The sequence below is a fragment of the Carlito syrichta genome, unplaced genomic scaffold (genome assembly GCF_000164805.1).
Source record: "Carlito syrichta isolate Samal-C Ts95f unplaced genomic scaffold, Tarsius_syrichta-2.0.1 Scaffold311807, whole genome shotgun sequence".
NCBI classification, from domain to species: domain Eukaryota; kingdom Metazoa; phylum Chordata; class Mammalia; order Primates; family Tarsiidae; genus Carlito; species Carlito syrichta.
The window spans coordinates 273,452-292,272 of NW_007255903.1; the positions used below are offsets into that span (position 1 = coordinate 273,452).

The following is an 18,821-nucleotide window of genomic DNA, read 5'->3' on the forward strand; positions in this document are numbered from 1 at the left end:
AAAAAAAAAAAAAAAAAAAGAAAAGGAAAAGAAAGAAAAAGGGAAGGAGCCCTGGGATCAAAAAGTCTAAGATTCCAGCCCTGGCTCCATGCCTTGAGATTATGTGACCTTGGTCCTAGCGCCTGCCCTCTCTGAACCTCCATTTGCTTCTCTGCAAAACGGGGGACGTAGTCAGAGGAGATGTTTGAGAGTGCCCGAGAGGCCTCTGGTCCGAGGTCAATGACCTCCGTCGCCTGCCACATGGTCTCTGAAGCCTCTCCCAGCCCCCAAGGTGTCTAACAGCAGAGGTCCAGTCCTGAGCTGGACAGACTCCAACTCCCCCTGCTCAAGAGGCCCCAAAACTAACCCCCCACCCAGACTCCCACACCTACCAGCAGGATGTCAGCAACCACTGCCCAGTTGCAGGACAGAAGCAGCTCCCCGAGGGCCAGGAACACCTGTGGGCAGAGGGCAGCCTGGGTGAGGATTCCCAGACTCCAGTCACTGACCCCTCCCCGCACCTTCTCTTCCCTTGTGGAGAGGAGAGACCAAGACTCCGCAGAGGAAGGCATCAGCAAGACTCGCTGGGGTATACAAGGTCTGAAACTGTCCTTCCAGTTCCAGCAGCCTTGGGGTGGGCAGACAGTCCCATCTGGGCCTAGCTGGTAGCCATGACCCAGAGGTGAGTGCCCAGCCCTTGAAGTCACCCACCGGGCCCCCATAGGAGGGAGCCAGGACACTCCACTTTTTTTTTTTTTGAGTTGGAGTCTCACTCTATCACCCAGACGAGTGCAGTGGCCGCTCCCGGCCACCACAGCCTCGACCTGCTGGGCTCCGGCGATCCTTCCGAGTAGCCAGAATTACAGGTATGCGCTACCACACCGGCTGATTTTTTTGATTTATTGTAGAGATGAGGTCTCGCTGCCCAGGCGGGTCTTGAACCCGCGGGCTCAGGCAATCCACTCACCTCAGCCTCCCAAAGGTGCGGGATTACAGGCTGAGCCACCGAGCCCGGCTGATTCTCCACTTTTAAAGATGGAGAAACAGACTCTGGGAGGACAAAGGCCAAAGAACTGCACAGAGCTTGCCCACCCCTCCCCTGCTTTCCCCTAAGGCCTGCATACACTGAAAAGGCACCTACTGTGTGCCTGCCAGCCTGCCTGGCCCAGGCCCCTCCGAAACCATCCCCATCCCAGACCCCTAGAGCAGCTCAGGGCACTGAGCAAGGCCTAGCACACCCATTGTGCAGGCGGTGAAAACTAACCTGTCGTGGCCAGGGCTTGTCTGAGGTCACCAGACACCCAGGGCAAAGCCAGTCTGCAACATGAGGTTTCCGGCCCCTGCCCAGCATCCACCCCCTGCCCTGTTCCCAATGTCCTCCAGTAACCACAAGCCCTGAGCCCGCCGCCCCCACCTCGTGCCAAGGGATTAGGACAATCCTCATTCCCCTCACTCAAGAAGAGTTTAATGAAGCAGCAAGAAGAAAGGGGGGGAAAGTCTCATTTCTCAGAGCTTCTAAGAGCTTATTGCTGGGGTAGAATTAGTCATTCCTGGAATCACGGGTCTGTGCCCAGGACAGCCCAGACTCAGGCACCCAAAGACCTGATGTTCAGAAGCCTGGGAGCACCCAGGGCAGAGTAACCCAAGGACCACGGCCTCAACACCTACTACGTACCAGCCATGACCTCTTTTTTTTCCCCCTTGAGTCAAGCATCTCACTCTGTCACCCATGCTGGAGTGCAGTGGCACAATCATGGCTCAGGGCAGTGTTGACCTCCTGGGTTCAGACAATCCCTCCACCTCAGCCTCTCGAGTAGCTGGGACTATAGGCACACCACCACAACCAGCTAATTTTTTTATTTTTTGTAGAGACAAGGTCTCACTATGTTGCCCAGGTTGGTTACGAACTCCTAAGCTCAGGCAATCCTCCTACCTCAGCCTTCCAAAGTGCTAGGATTACAGGTGTGAGCCACTGCACCCAGCCCCATGCCCACTCTTGTTACCCCGTCTAACTCCTCAGGTCAGATGCCCTGATAAGGCAGATGTTATTACACCCATTTCACAGAGTAGGAAATCCAGGCCCAAGAGCACACACACATCAAGCCACTTCCTGGGGAGCCCCTCACCCCTATGGCTGGCCTCTGCACGAGCGAGGGTGAAGAGGCCACTGGGAGGAAGAGCTCTGGGGGGACTCCAGCAGTCATGGTACCTGGTGAGACTGGCATACAGGAATCAGAGGGTAGGCAGGGAGCCCCTGGGCAGAGCCCTGAAGGACAGTCAGGATCAGGACGGGCCCCGAAGAGCCACAAGACCATGCCAGCAGAGGACCCACGTGAGCAGAGACTAGAGCCCAAGACGTGCTCATCACGCTGGGTGAGGTAGGAGCACAGCCCAGCTCTGGTGGAGGGAGGATCCAACTCCCACAGCTGTGGTCTCTGGCCCTCGGCTGTGGTCTCTGGTCTCCTAACTAAGAGGCCCCTGAGGGCAGGGTGGGTCTCCTTCAGGCCTAGGATGTGGAGCCAGGCCCAGGGGTGGGAATCAGGAAATCTCTGGTGGGCAGGTCTCAGGCGGGGCCCAGGCAGGCCACAGACCCACATTCCAGTCTCACAGGGTCTGCCAACCGGCCTCCTGGGCCACATGAAAGCCCAGCTCGCTCACACCCACTGGGCCACCTGCACCTGAACTGCCAGGCCTCTCCTCTCCTCACACCTCAGCATCTGGCCCTGCATCCTCCCTCTCCACACAGTTCAGGCACCACCTCCCAACCCTCCTGTTTCGCCTCCACCCACTCCGCCACCACCCCATGCCCACAGGGCATACTGAAATACACCTTTTCCTTCCTCCAGCTGGAGCAGGGTGGATCCCAACCCCAAAATAGAGCCCATCAAGGGAGGCTGCAGCCACAATGAGGCCTTTCAGGCTGAACAGGCCACCCGAAGATGCCAGGTTTCCTCAGACACACCTGGAAACCGGCACTGTGCCACCAAACCCTTGTCTCCCCTCGGCAGCTTTGAGGGGCAGAGGGCCCGGCTGGGGAGAGGCCGCCTTCTAATCCTGTAATTACAGAGTCTCCTGAGGCAGCAGCCGCCTGGGCTGCCTCAGCTCAAGGAGCGGCTCAGCAACAAAGGGGTGTGACGTCCTAGGTGAACAGGCTTGGCCCCACCCTGCCTTGCTGGGTGACCCTGAAGAGGCTCCCACCTCTGGGCCTTGGCTTCCCCAACCATATGAAGATGGGGTGGCCCAGATGCACCAATAGGCTCCTCTAACACCAACAGCCTGTACTTGTGAGGCTGTTGACTTCTCTTTGTACCAGGGCTTCTCACAGGCCAGCAAACATGGAGTTTCATGGCTTCCATGACCAATTCAGACTTGGGCTCCACAATCAAAAAGCAAAACAAACAAAAAGAGCTCTTTTCAGGTGTTGGGTTCATGCCTATAATCCCAACACTTTGGGAGACCGAGGCAAGAGGATTGCCTGAGCCAACAGTTCAAGACCAACCTGGACAACATGGAGACACCTCATCGATACAATTAATTAATTAATTAATTGACTGGACCTTAGTCCCAGCTCCTCGGGGGGCTGAGGCAGAAGAATCGCTTGAGCCTAGCAGGTCAAGGTTGTGGTAGCCTCTGCACTCCAGCCTGGGTGACAGTGAGCCTCCTGCTCAAAAAAAAAAAAAAATTCCTGGTTTATAGAATGTAGCTGACGGTTCAGAGCTACTCCTGTATGGGTGTCTCAGCCCCACAGACCCGGGCCCCTCATGGACACCCTCTTCTGGATGACCAGAGGCACCCCACACTGACCAGGTGCCAAAACTCATCCTCTCCCCTGTCCCCACATCAGAGTTCCTGCCCAGTGTGGCTGAGCCCTCTAGGATACAGGCCCCAGGCACAGACCAGCCACCAGTAAGCTGCCATGCTGCTCTCCTCTGGCTCACGGATGGCACTAATCCCCTATCACCCAGGCCAGATGCCAGCCTTGTTCACCCTCACATGCTCCAGTCCCGGATTTCTGTCTGCTCTGCATCCTCGGTGTTCCTCAAATCTGGCTCCTCCTCCTGCCCCCTGCTGCTGGCCTGGCCCAGACCTCCCTCCTTTTCTCCTCCCTAGTTTCCCAGGCCCCACCATCCCTCCCGAAGCCAGTCCAAAGGGGACTTCCAGAAGGGAACTCTGACTCTGCCTCTGTCTCCTCAGAGCCTGTGCATGCCTCCTTGAACCCTGACTTAGCTCCCCCTGGGAGACGGGATCTGAGAAAGCCGCCTGGAGCCTGAGAAACATCGGGCCCCTTAGCCCCTGGCCTCTGCCATTCCAGACCAAGAGGATTTCCCCCTCAAGCTGGAGCAGCAATGATGAACGTCCCTGGCCTTAGTCACCCCTGGCCAGAAAGGCACAGGATACCCATGTTTATATGGTCATCCATACACACGCACTCACACACACATGCACCCACGCACACATGCACAGACACATGCATGCACAAGAACTCACACACATGCACACTCACCAAGGTGCACACATATGTGGACACTCATAACCTGGGATGCACACAAAGAACTCACACACCACAAGTGCACACATATACTGGTAACAGAGATACCATTTGAAATGTCAAAACACATGTGGCAGGGACACCAACCATACAGATGATGACTGTGAACACTGGCACAGGCTTGCTGGAACATACTTGGTGATACTGCCTAGCAAGTGCCCATGCATACTTGTGGTCTCATAACAGCCATAGCAAGATAGCAAGTTATGCGCGCGCGTACGCGCGCGCACACACACACACACACACACACACACACACACACACACACAATGTGCCTGTGCACAAACATGCCTATGTCCTCACACTTGTGCATACACGTGCACACGGACGTGCACACTCCCCTACATGCAGGCAGGTATGGAGAAAGAGCCGGAGGGAAGGGTCAGCCCCTGTGTGGGAGAGGAGGTAGTATCTTCAAACTTGGTTCGTCTCAGTCTTCCAAAGGGGCAGTAACTGATTTCTGGACTGCAAAGAATGGGTTCCAGACCCCACCAAGAAGGAAGAAGCCAAACGTCTCCTGTGGGTTCTTGGTGCCTGGGCAGAGCTAATAACTAATCCTCCTCCCTCACAGACCAACTCCTCGCCTAGGATGGCTGAGCCAGTCAGGACGCAGGCCCCAAGGCACAGACTAGCCGCCAGCAAGCTGCCATGCTGGCTGGCATGCTTTACCCCTGGGCCTGCCAACCTGTAATTGCAAGGCCTGGCATTAGGACACAAGGGTACTGCCTGGCTTCCAGGGGCCGGCAGCCGCCCAACAACCTGGTAGGCAGGCAGGTGGGGAATGAGGCAGAGAAAGCAGCAACACTCTGGTGTCCTCCTGGAGAATTCAGCTGAGACTGTGGGCTCGCCTGGTGGGCTGTGCTGCCTGCCCAAGAGAAGACACCTGCTAGATCCTGGCAGGGAGGTAGGTCCTCAGAGAAAGGGCGAGTGCCCTCTCTCAGTCCCTCTGAGGCAGACTCTGGTAGGGCCTGGTTACTCCAGTCCAGAAAACAAGAGGAAAAGGATTATGTCTAGGATGTAGTAGAACAATCTCCCCGGAGCTGGGGCACTCACACAGCCCAGGTTTCCATGCCACCTCAGGGAACAGACAGCAGATCCCACAGTCATCCCGGAGTCCTTGGCTGCCCTTTGCCCACAGCTGTGGTGGACACACATCCTGGCTGACCTCTGCCAACCACCTCGCAAGCTCCTGTGTGGGCACCCGACGGGGTGAACCCCAGGCCCCTGCCCTGGTCTTTACTCGGGAATCTTCGAGTTGGGAAGCAGCATCCCCTCTCAGCTGTAAAAGCCTCGGGGACAGCCACACTGGCTCTGCATGTGTGGTGGTGGCCACATCTCTCCTTGGGCAAGACGGGAACTCAGAGGATCAAGTTTGGGCTAAAGGGGAACTTGAAGGTCACCAGAATCAACTCCTGGGCAAAGATGGAGGATGAAAATTGCATCATTGGCTTTCTTCTCCCCCAGAAATAAAAAAAAAAAGGAAAACAGGCGGGAGGGGGAGGGGAATTTTCTTACCAATGGAAAGAACAAAACCTAATGAAATAAACATTAAATTTTGACAGCCAATCAAAAAGCAGACGATTCTGGTATATAGAGTATAGCCCTTCTCTGCTCCTCCTCCCCAGAGCCATTCACCAAGACCTCCACATCTGGAGGGAAATAAACCGACTAGGTGTCCCTAACCAAGAGCCATCTGTGAAGGCTGCTTGGGAGAGAGGGGTAAAAATAGAGGAAGGAACAATTACACCAGTCACTGACTCCACTCACGGCTTGAGGGCAACCCCTGTCTCAGAAAGGGAATGCACCCAGTAATTAAGAAAAATGAACCCTGTTATAGAGCATTTACCTGAATCCCAGAAGGCAGAGCAGAGCCCAGGTGTCCTAACAAAGCTGCTCATTGCTTGCTGAGCCCTGCAATTCCCTCCGGCGACAGGAAAGTACGGAGCCGAATGTTCAACTCAAACTGCACCCACTTTGGAGAAGAGAATGGGCACAGAGAAGGCAGGAAGAGAGTCAGAGGCAACAAGTCCCCACACTGTATCAAAGCAATTCAGTGTCTGAGCAGAGGTGCCCACGACCAGGTAGGGGAAAGCATTCAGCACATGAACTGTGGAAACATGCTGTAGAAAAGGAAGGCAAGGAGGGAGGACGAAGAACCCAAACTAGAAGACAGATGATAAGAGGAGCAGAAGGAAATTCCTTAGATTTGCTTCAAACTATAGAACAATATAGTAAGAATATTAATTCAATAAAGAAAGAACACCCCATAAGATAAAACGTACAGGGAGACCACAGACCTAAGGAAATAAATAGAGGAGCAAAACAATGAATGACATCATAGAACTCATCAATTAAAAATAGCTGGAAGCAGGCCCGGCACAGCAGCTCAATCCTCACTTTGGGAGGCCGAGGTGAGAGGATTGCCTGAGTGCAGGGGTTCAAGACCAGCCTGGGCAACTTGGCAAGACCTCGTCTCTACAGTAGATCAAAAAATTAGCTGGGCGTGGTGGCGCGCGTCTGTGGTTCCAGCTACTTGGAAGGTTGAGACGGAAGGATCACTTGAGCCCAGCAGGTCGAGGCTGCAGTGGCCATGAGCATGCCACTGCACTACAGCCCTGGTGACAGAGTGAGACTTCAACTCAAAATTTAAAAAAGTTCAAAAACAGAATAGATAGCAGTGAAGGTAGAACTGCTGATATAGAGAAAAGGCTTGCGATACTCTCATTGACTGATTTTTTAAAAAGACGAAGAGAATAACGCATTTAGAGAGAAGTGAGTGATAGGTAAGACAACAGGTATGATCAGGGCTTATACTAGGAAAAGGGGGGCGAGGCACCAGGACACAAAACTGAAGGAGGCACTCACGCCCAGGGTTGCACAAGGGCACGGTCAGCACCTAGGAGTGAGTGTTTTCTTGAATTTTGCACCCTAGATGTCTCCCTTGCCTTACCCTAGTTGTAACCCTGAACATGATCCAACACAAGTAAAAGACTCAATAAATAAACATAAATGTTCAACGAGATAAACTGGGGAGGGGGCACCCAATAAGGAGAACACTGGAACACAGTAATGAGGACATTTTGATATGATATGGGATATTTCACATGGGACACAGCCTAGCTGGAGCAGGCAGCTTCCAGTGTGGCTCCCTGTATTCTCCCCTCGAGTATGGGTTGGACCTAGTGACTTGTTTCTAACGAGTAGAATGTAGTGAAAGTGACGAACATCACTTCTGTGATCAGATTATGAGACTGTGACTTCCTTCTTTTTTTTTTTTTTTTTTGACTTGGAGTCTCACTCTGTCACCCAGACTGGAATGCAGTGGCCGCTCCCAGCCACCGCAGCCTCGACCTGCTGGGCTCCGGCGATCCCTCCGCCTCAGCCTTCCGAGTAGCTGGAACTACAGGCGCGCGCTACCACGCCCGGCTAATTTTTTATTTATTTTAAAGATGAGGTCTCGCCAAGTTGCCCAGGCAGGTCTCGAACCCACAGGCTCAGGGACTTCCTTCTTAATAGACTTCTTTATTGTCTTCTCAGTTGCCATATGATAGAGGCTCCACATGACAAGAAACTGAGAGCTGAATCCACCCAACAGCCAACAAGGAGCTTAGACCTCAATCCAAGGACTTGAACACTGCCAACAACCACTGAGTGAGCGTGGTAGTGGATCTTTCCCCAGCTGAGCTTTCTGATGAGACCACAGACCCCTGGGCCAACACCTTAAGTGCGGCCTTGTGGGAGACCATGAAACAGAACACCCAGTTAAGCTATGCCTGGATCCATGATCCACAAAAACTGTGAAATCATGAATGTGTATTGTTTTAAACTGCTAGATTTTGGGGTGACTTGTTACACAGTAGTGGGTGACTAATACATTAGCTAAGCTATTGAATTTCAAGAATAAATAATGAGGCCGGGCTTGGTGGCTCAGCCTATAATCCCAGCACTTTGGGAGGCCGAGGCGAGTAGATTGCCTGAGTGGATTTGAGACCAGTCTGGGCAACTTGGCGAGACCTTTTCTCTACAATAGATAAAAAATTAACTGGGCACAGTAGCACACACCTGTAGTTTCAGCTACTTAGAAGGCTGAGGTGGAAGGATCACTGGAGCCCAGCAGGTCAATGCTGGAGTGGCCGTGAGTGTGCCATGGCACTTCAGCCTGGACAACAGAGTGAGACTCAACTCAAAATAATAATAATAATAATAATAATAATAATGAATTCTCCATGTATCCAGATGGAAAAAAACAAATCAAAATTAAGAATTTTTTAAAAATCAGACTTTAGGCTGGGCACAGTGGCTGACAGATTGCTTGAGCCCAGGAGTTCAGGACCAGCTTGGGCAACATAGCAAAATTTTATCTCTACAAAAAATAAAAATAAAATTAGCCAGGCATGGTGGGGTACACCTGTAGTCCCAACTACTCAGGATGCTGAGATGGAAGGATCATGTGAGCCAAGGAGGTCAAGGCTGCCATGAGCCATGATCATCGTGAGTGTGCCACTGCACTCCAACCTGGGCAACTTGGTGAGACCTTGATTCAAAACAATAAAAGTTTGGGCACAGTGGATTGCAAGCCTGTAATCCCAGCACTTTGGGAGGCCAACGCAAGAGGATTGATAAGCTCGGGGGTTCGAGATCAGACTGGGCAACTTAGTGAGACCTTGTCTCTACAATAAATTAAAAAATAAGCCAGGCATGGTAGTGCATGCCTGTAGTTCCAGCTACTTGCAAAGCTGAGGCGGAAGGATCGCCTGAGCCCAGTAGATCAATGATGCGGTGGCCGTGAGCATGCCAATGCACTCCAGCCTGGGTGACAGAGAATCCGACTCAAAAAAAAAAAAATCAGACTTTATTCTCCTTCACAGTATTTGATACCGGAAGACAACAGAGCAAATGTTTGCAAAGTCATGAGGAAAAGAAAAGATGACCTAAAATATTACACACAGTTAGATACTGTCAAGTAAAGAGTCAAAGAAGAAAAGACAATCTCAAACATGAATAAACCAAAGCGATACAAACTCTCCAGCCTTTTGGCAGAAGAGAGAGTGAATAAAAACTGCTTGACCACAAAATTTATCCAGTTATGAGTTGAAGTAAAATCAAGAACTCAGAGACAGAGAATCTGTGTCAACAGACAGATATTAAGTTTTGAATCTATTTAAATATGGGACTACAGTCAAACAACTGTAAAGATTATGCTTCAAAAATAGACTGTGAATGTTATAAATTCAGAAAAAATACAAGTAACAAAAAATCAGGAGTTTGGGGAGAGAAGATATGAGAAGAGTGAGGCAACGTCTTTCAGGTCCCCTCCAACTGTGGGAGTTTTTCTGTCTTCTGAATAAATCCTACTTTCTAAAAAGAAAAAGGGAAAAAAAGAAAGGGTGGTGTTCTCTTTCATAGCTAGTATTCAGCAAGTTCAAAGTTTTATAATTTTTTTAAATGGAGTTGGGGTCCCACTCTGTTGCCCAGGCTGGAGTGCAGTGGCATGATCACAGCTCACCGTAGCCTCAACCTCCTGGACTCCAGTGACCTTCCCTCCTCAGCCTCCTAAGCAGCAGAGCCTACAGGCGTGTGCCACCACATCCAACTAATTTGCTTTTTGTTTTTCATAGAGATAGGGCTCACTATGTTGCCCAACCTGGTCTCAAACTCCTGGGTTCAAGCAATCCTCCCTCCTTTACCTCCCAAAATGCTGGAATTATAAGCATGAGCCATCACACCCAGCCCAGAGTTTTATAATTAGTTCAAACGTAATTCCTTTTATTTCACTTTGATTTCTTCTAGTAGATTCATATAAATTAATTAAGCATATTATATGATTGTTTTTATTAAAAATGTCCAGAATAGACATATCCATAAGGACAGAAAGTAAATTTAGTGGCTGCCTAGGGTCAGGGCTTGAGGACAGGGATGGAAGGTAGATTGGGAGAAAATGGGGAGTGATTGCTTATGAGCATGAAGTTTATTTTAGGGGTGATGACAGTGTTCTGAAATAATCTGGTAATGGCTGTACAACTCTGTGATTATACTAAAAATCACAAGATTGTACACTTCAAAATGGGTGAATTGTATGGTATATGAATTATATCTCAATAAGCCTGTTTTTTAAAATTACACTACAGGCCAGGCGCAGTGGCTCACACCTGTAATCCCGGCACTTTGGTAGGTGGAGGCAAGAGAAGTGCCTGAGCCCAGGGGTTTGAGACCAGCCTATGCAACTTGTCAAGACCTTATCTCTACCATAAATCAAAAGAAAAATTAGTCAGACATGGTAGCACGCACTTGTAGTTCCAGCTACTTGTAAGACTGAGATGGAAAGTGCCTGAGCCCAGCAGGTTGAGGCCGCAGTGGCTGTGAGCATGTCACTGCCCTCCAGTCTAGGCAACAGAATGAGACCCCAACTCAATTAAATACAACAGACAAATAAATAAATAAAATTACACTATCATATTACCCCAGTTGAATAAAAGTATTTCTGACTGGGTGTGGTGGCTCATGCCCATAATCCTAGCATTTTGGGAGGCTGAGGTGGAAGGATTGCTTGAGCCCAGGAATTTGATACCAACCTGGGCAACATAGTGAGACCTCATCTCTATAAATAAAAATTAAAAATACAAGTATTTTTGGCCGGGCTCGGTGGCTCAGCTTGTAATCCTGTGCTTTGGAAGGCTGAGGTAAGTGGATTGCCTGAGCCCGCGGGTTTGAGACCCACCTGGGCAAATTGGCGAGACCTCATCTCTACAATAAATAAAAAATCAGCTGGGCGTGGTAGCGCGCGCCTGTAGTTCCAGCTACTTGGAAAGCTGAGCAGGAGGAGCCCAGCTGGTCGAGGCTGCCGTGGTTGGGAGCAGCCACTGCACTCCAGTCTGGGAGACAGAGTGAGACTCTAACTCCAAAAAAAAATTACAAGTATTTCTGGCCGGGCTCGGTGGCTCAGCCTGTAATCCCATGCTTTGGGAGGCCGAGGTGAGTGAATTGCCTGAGCCCACAGGTTCAAGACCCACCTGGGCAACTTGGCAAACCTCATCACTACAATAAATAAAAAAAAATTACCTGGGCATGGTAGCACACACCTGTAGTTCCAGCTACTTGGAAGGCTGAGGCGGAAGGATCGCCGGAGCCTAGCAAATCAAGGCTGCGGTGGCCGGGAACATGCCACTGCACTCCAGTCTGGGCAACAGAGTGAGACTCCTACTCAAAAAAAAAAAATACAAGTATTTCTAACTAGCCATAAGTGTGTGTATGTATCTAGAGAGACACAAGCAGAATGATGGTCTAATTAAATAACAAATGTGGAAGCAAATAGGCCAAGATGTTGAGTTAATTCTTGAGGATGAAAATATGAATAACTGTGATTTTCTTCTTTGTGTTTTTCTGCTTTTGCTTTTGCCTTTTTTTCTTAATTTTTTGAGTAAGGGTCTCACTCTGTCACCCAGGTTGGAGTGCAGTGTGGCATGATCACAGTTTGCTGCAGCCTTGACTTCCTGGGCTCAGGTGATCCTTCCACCTCAGCCTCCTGAGTAGCTGGACTACAGGCATGCAACACCATGCCTGGTTAATTTTTTATTTTATTTTTTGTAGAAATGAGGTCTCGCTATGTTGCCCAGACTAGTCTTGAACTCTCAGGCTCAAGCAATTCTCCTGCCTCAGCCTCTCAAAATGCTGAGAGGCTTTACTTTGCTTTTGTTTTATCACAATATAAAAGTTATTTGATGCAGGGCAACCTCCTCAGGTCCCCTCTCACTGTGGGAGCTTTTCTGTCCTCTCAATAAATCCTGTTTTCTAAAAAAAAAAAAAAAAAGTTATTTGATGCAGCATGATAGATTGAATCGCTATTGCAGTCCTTGACCTCACTCTAGTGACATCATGCATTCACACCTGTGACTGACATGTCTGACATGTGGGCTGCCACCAAGTTTCGTCCTCAGATCTCCTCTTTTCTGTCTACTCTCATGCCTTCAGTGACCTCATTCAACCTCATGGCTTTAAATAACCAACCTAGACCTCTCTGCTGCACTCCAGACTCATACATATCCAATTGTCTCTTAACACGTCCGGTTGGATGTCCTAAGAAGCATCTCAAACTTAACATGTCTAAAATAGAGCTCCTAATCCCACCATCTCCAAAACATAGACCCTTGCCCCTCCCTCAGTCTTCTCCATTGCAACTCCTTGCTTCCAGTAGCTCAGGCCAAAAACCTTGAAGTCACCCTCAGCTCCTCCCTTTCTGTCACACTTCACACCCAATCTGTCAGGAAATCCTGTTGATTTTACTTCCAAGAAACACTCAGAAGCTGACCACTTTTCCACACTTCCTTCATAACTAACCTAGTCCCAGCTACAACTACCTCCTGCCTGTGTTCTTGGAAAACCTTCCGATTGGTTTCCCTGCTTCTGCCTTTGTTCTCTCTCATCAGTTCTTTACACAGCAGCCAGGGAGATTCTGTTAATCCACATGGTCCATAGTTACAAAATGATCCCAAATTAATCAGGCCTCTTGATAGTAGCAGCATTGTATATAACCCTCTCCCACCATGAACCTGAGCTGCCCTTGCACCTGACTTTGACCAATAAAATATGACAGAGGTGATGCTGTTTGAGTCCCTGGCCTCGGCCTAAAGAAACCTTGCAGTTTCCCCTTTTACTTTCTAAGAATACCGTCCCATCTCTGGCCATATCACCCTGAACGTGCCCAATCTTGTCTGATCTCAGAAGCTAGGCAGGGTTGGGCCTGGTTAGCACTTGAATGGGAGAACACTACCCTAAGACACCCCGTAAGGAAACCGGTCTAGCCTAGTGCAGGATGAGCAGCCATCAGAATAGAATTGAGGGGACCCAGCTGACAGCCAGACATGAGCAAGACTCGCGAGGACACTGCAGGCCAGCCCATCATCCAGGCAAAGGTGGCCGCATGAGTGAACACAGGCAAAACCAGCAGAAGACTCATCCAGCCAAGCCACAGAATCATAAGAAATCATTGTTTTAAGCCACCAAGTTTTGGGGCGATTTGTTCTGCAGCAATAGATACCTGATGCAAACCGTATGTCAGATCGCTTCACTTCTGAGCTAGACACCCTCCAGTGGTTTCCCATTTCACTCACATTTGAAGCCAGAGTCAATGCGGGTACAAGGCCCTACGTGATCTGCACCCTCACTCTCCACCACTGTTACCTCTGACTGTACCTAATCTGCTTCTCCCTGGCTCACCCCATTCCCATTTACCCAAACACACCAGCCATGCTTTCTCCCTCAGGGCCTTTGCACTTGCTGTTCCCTCCATGTGGAGGGCACTTCCCCACTTCACCCCATATCCAAAGGCTCCCTCCCACGCTTGCTTCTGGTTGCTACTGCAGTGTCACCCTCTCAGCAAGGACTCCTCTGACCCCTTGCACTGCCCCCATTGCTCTTCTTTTCTTATGTTTAGAGACAAGGTCTCGTTCTGTCACTCAGTCTAGAGTGCAGTGGTGCCATCATAGCTCACTGTAACCTTGAACTCCCAGCCTCAAATGATCCTCCTGCTCCAGCCGCCTGAGTAGCTGGACTAAAGGTGGACCCCACCACATTAACTTTTTATTTTATGTAGAGTCAGAATCTTGCTATGTCACCCAGGTTGGTCTCAAAACACCTGGGCTCAAGTGATCCTCCTGCCTTGGCCTCCCAAAGTCTTAGGATTGCAGGAATGAGCTACTGCCCTGGCCTCCTTTTCTTTTGCTTTTTTTTTTTGAAAGCAGGATTTCTTGAGAGAACAAAAAAGCTTCTCCAGTGGGAGGAGACCCAAGGGGGTTGCCTATCTGCCCCCTTTTCTTCCCCTTTCCCTGCCCTGTTACTCTCTACAGAATGCATCCCCACCTGACATACTATAGTATTTATTTTCCATGTTTACTTTATTACATATATGTTTTTGCCTGTTTTGTTCACGCTGTTCCTCCAGTGCCCGGAGCAGTTTCTGGCACACAGGAGAGGCTGGGGAAATATTTGGTAATAGAGTGGACATTCCTACTCATCCCGCCTGAGACCCGCTTCCAAGCAATCTCATCACACCTTGGCTCTTCCTCTTGAGGCCTCAGATGTTTCTGTTCCCTCAGTCCATGAGGCTAAGCAGGGCTTTGAGGATGAGCACTTGACCCCCCGGGCTTCTCACCTGTGAGACCAGAAAAGCAGCATGGAACTAGGCACCCACGCCTGGTGGGCTTCACAGCCAAGTGCACACTCTTCCCTGCCGTGTCAGATGTCAACAGGCCCACAATGGAGGAGGAGCTTCCGGGCGCTGTGGCAGACTGTATTTTCCAAAGATCATCACTGCAGTATTTCCAATCCCACATGCTCCTTCAGATCACTGATCCTTCCATCAAAACACAAAGTCTATTTCCTCACCCCATTAATCTGAGCAGGAAGTTGTGGCTCAAGCAAAGAACAGAATGTAGAGAGAGTGTGACTTTCAAGGGTAACTGTCAAGCGTAGGTCATAAAAGGCAGAACAGCTTCCCCTGGCTCTCATCTCAGCACACTAGTCCTTGGAGCTCAACCACTGTGTTGTGAGGAAGCCCAGGCCAATGGAGAGGCCACGGGCCGGTGTTGCAGGCAACAGCTCCTGCTGAGGCCTCAGCCAATAGCCAGCACCAACTGTCAGACAGCACCCAGGCTTTGTAATTCAGCCCCCAACCCCTATCCTAATACCAAGTGGAAAAAAGATGTCATCCTGTCTCACTCCCAGGCGTTTCCCAAACTACAAATTCATGAGCAAAATAAATGTTTTTGTGGTTTTTTTCAATCTTTCTACCTTTATCTGTAAAGAACACAACTCTTCTTGACACAGACACGAACACTCACACATTCCAAGAAGGACCCCATTAAAAACAACAACAATGACAGAACTGAGAGTACAGCAGGGCCATATTTAACGTCAGTCTGTGTATCCCAGACTCAGGGATCCCTGGGAACATTTTCTCAGCTATGACATCTCACCAAGACAGGAAAAGAGACCTTGACCTGGAGGGGCCACCTACCCAGAGGCTGAAAGCACCACACTCAATCTTTGGCATCTACAAACTATCCCATTTCAAAGACCATCTTGGAATAATGGGGTATCAGTGGAGGCGGATGGTGCCAACTGAGGTCATAGATCATGTCTCCTGCTGGGGCACAGCACACCCGTGGTCTGACCTCTTGAGAAATGTTCTCCTGGATGTTGTCGGCATCATATGAATTCCCTTGATCTGCTTTCAACTCCAAGTCCCAGTCCTCATGTAAAACATCACCAGTCTGCTCCTTAGACAGACAGCCTGTCCCTTCTGACAGCTCCCAGGTATTCACCTCTCCATCAGGATTCTCATCATTCACAGCAAAACCTTCCTCTCCAGCGTGGGCACCCTCATCATCAGTGGGACTGTCGAGGATGCTCTGCGCTCCACTGATTGGCCGATCCTGGGCCCTCTTAGTCTCTTTCTCTTGACCAGGGTGGTCAGCTGTGGCAAAGTCAGCCACTAGGCCAGGGGGCACCTCCTACACACTTGACGCCAGAGGACCCCGAGGTGGCTCCCCAGCCCCCAGCGCCTGGGCCCTGTAGCCTGAGTGTCCATGCCCAGCTGCCCGCGGCTCGGTTCCCTGGACGCCGTCGGGCCACATGATGCCATTTTTGTTGTTTTAAGGCACTAAGTTTTATCACATATCCATAGTAATTAGAGTAGACTCAAAAGTTCATTTATCTCCACAATAAAATCAAGAGGCAAGTAGTCGCATTCCCATTTCATTGCTGAGAAAATTGAGGTTCAGCAAGGTCAAGAGCTTGCCCTAGGTCACACAGTTTAGTGAGTGAAGAAGCAGGAATGACATTCAGGTCTTTCAGACACTTCAGTGTATGATCTCCCATGCTCCCACTCCTGCCCTTCCATGTTGACCACAAAGCCCACCCGAGAGGGAACTGCCAACATTCAACCACATCCTCCAGCCACCAGGTCAGCAGTGATGGAGCCCCTGCCTTGGGCTCAGTCCCTCCTCTGAGCATAAACCCCTTCTCTGAAGGGCAGCAGCTCTGGGAAAAAGGCCAAGGAAGGGAATGTGAGCCAAGACCTGCTGGGTGCATGTCTGGACCCTAATTAACAGCCGGGAAGTCCACTTCCCTCGCCAAGAGGACTGGAAAGATGGACGAGATGGAACCTTCTGTGCCTGCAGGTGACCAGAGGGCATGGGCTCCCCCAGGGAATGCCCCAGGCCAGACTTTATATGCTCAGAAAACCTCATTTCCATGAAGCAGGCAGCATGATTTGGCTCCTACTTCAAGAAAGTTGGGAGCAAACACACTGCCGCCAAAAACCCTCCTTCCCACACAATGTAGTTACAGCCACAAAAGTAGGAGAAAAGCTATACTCAGCTGCAGAAGCACATGAGCACACACATCCCACGCAAGTATCTGCATGCCCTGGTATGTGCACATTCATGCACAGACATGTATACAAAGCAGTACATATATACTCATACATACCATGTACATATATGTATACAAATTAACACAAAAATACATGTACACATGATATACATTTAGCATGAACATACTCAGAGATGTGTACATGCAAGAGTGCACATATATACACTCATTCACAGACCTAAATGCATTCATACTTAGACGCATGTACACAAGAGCACACATGCCCACCTTCCCATGGGCCCTTCCCAAGAAGAGCATGAAGCCTATCTCCCCAGAACTTGCTCCTTCAGCAGCAGAGATAGTGCAGGAAGGACTTTAGTTTCTCCATTCTAAGAAGGGAAGAGATGTATGGATGAATGGATGAAAATGGATGGATGGAGGATGGATGGATGGAGGATGGATGAATAGACGAATAGATGGATGGATGATGGGTGGATGGAAGATGAATGGGTGGAAGATGGATGGATGGAAGATGGATGGATGGATGGATGGATGAATGGATGGATGGATGGATGGATGGATGAAGGATGGATGGATAGAAAAGGAAAAAGTATACTTGTATACCTAACCCTTAACTGTACCCCACAACACCATAATAAAAAATATTGATTAATAAAAAAAAAAAGAAAAGGAAAGGAAAAAGTAGCTCTTTCTGTTTTGAAGCCTGGCAGAAGCCAATTGTTCAGCACCCTTTGGAAACCCTTTCAAATGCTGACTCTCTTCTATTGCCATACCACCCTGAACATGCCCGATCTCATCTAATGCTGACCTCCTTAGCTCCCCAAAACCTAACGACATCCACCATAGTGGATTGCAGCCATCCCCACTCATTGAATTCTTAGGTGTGACTCCAGGTGTCCTGGACTTCAGACTCCTGAATTCAACTCTACCAACACCTCCACTTGTATGTCAACTTCCTCTTTCAAATAAGTTCTGAATGTATAAAATCAAGCTGTTGACCTTTCCCCAAAAACACCTGCTGCGCCTGCTCACCTTCCTACTTCAGTTAATAGCCTCTCTCTCCTTCTAGCTGCTCAACATTCTGGAATCTTCTTTCTCTCATAACCTTCATCAAATCCATCAGGAAATTCTGATAGCTCAACCTGTAATAGATACATCTGTAATCCAACAACTTCTCACCACCTCCACCACTGCCACTCTGGTCCAAGCCCCATCATCTCACCTGCATTCTAGCAACAGCCTCCTCACTCTTCTGTCTGCCTCTGCCTTTGCCCCTAGTCTATTCTCAATAGAGGAGCCAGAGTGATTCTCTTAAACATAAGCCAATAATAGAAAAACAATAGGAAAAATGAAACCAAAAGCTGGTTCTTTGAAAAGACCAGCAAAGTTGGCAAACCTTTAGATAAACTGACCAAGAAAAAAGATTCAAATTACTAAAATCAGGAATAAGAGAGGGGACATTACTACAAACATTACAAAAATTAAAAGGGTATAAGAAAATATTATAAACAATTATGTACCAACAAGTTAGATTAGCCTAAAGTAAATGTACAAATTCCTAGAAAGACATAAACTACTGAAATTGACTCATGAAGAAATAGAAAATCTGAATTGACCTATAACAAGTAAATATTGAGTTAGTGATCAGAAACTTCCTACAAACAAAAGCCCAGAACCAGATGGTTTCATTGGTGAATTCTACCAATGTTTAAAGATGAATTAACAAGTTCTTCCTTCACTCTTCCAAAAAAATAAAAGAGGAAAGAATGCTTGCCAATTCATTCTGAAGCCATTACCCTGATACTAAAACCAGAAAAAAATAAAAAATAAAAAAGTGAGCCGGGCTCGGTGGCTCAGCCTGTAATCCCGCGCCTTTGGGAGGCTGAGGTGAGTGGATTGCCCG

General features: G+C 49.1%; 1 protein-coding gene across 2 annotated transcripts in view; it reads right to left on the bottom strand.

The window, feature by feature from the left end:
• The window catches only part of SPNS3 (sphingolipid transporter 3 (putative)), a 52,458-nt gene that overhangs the window by 8,980 nt on the left and 24,657 nt on the right, over nt 1-18,821 (bottom strand). For both annotated transcript variants that reach the window (XM_008069092.1, XM_008069091.1), the window contains exon 9: nt 372-437. In XM_008069092.1, the coding sequence (XP_008067283.1) occupies nt 372-437 (66 nt within the window). The remainder of the gene's footprint in view (nt 1-371; nt 438-18,821) is intronic.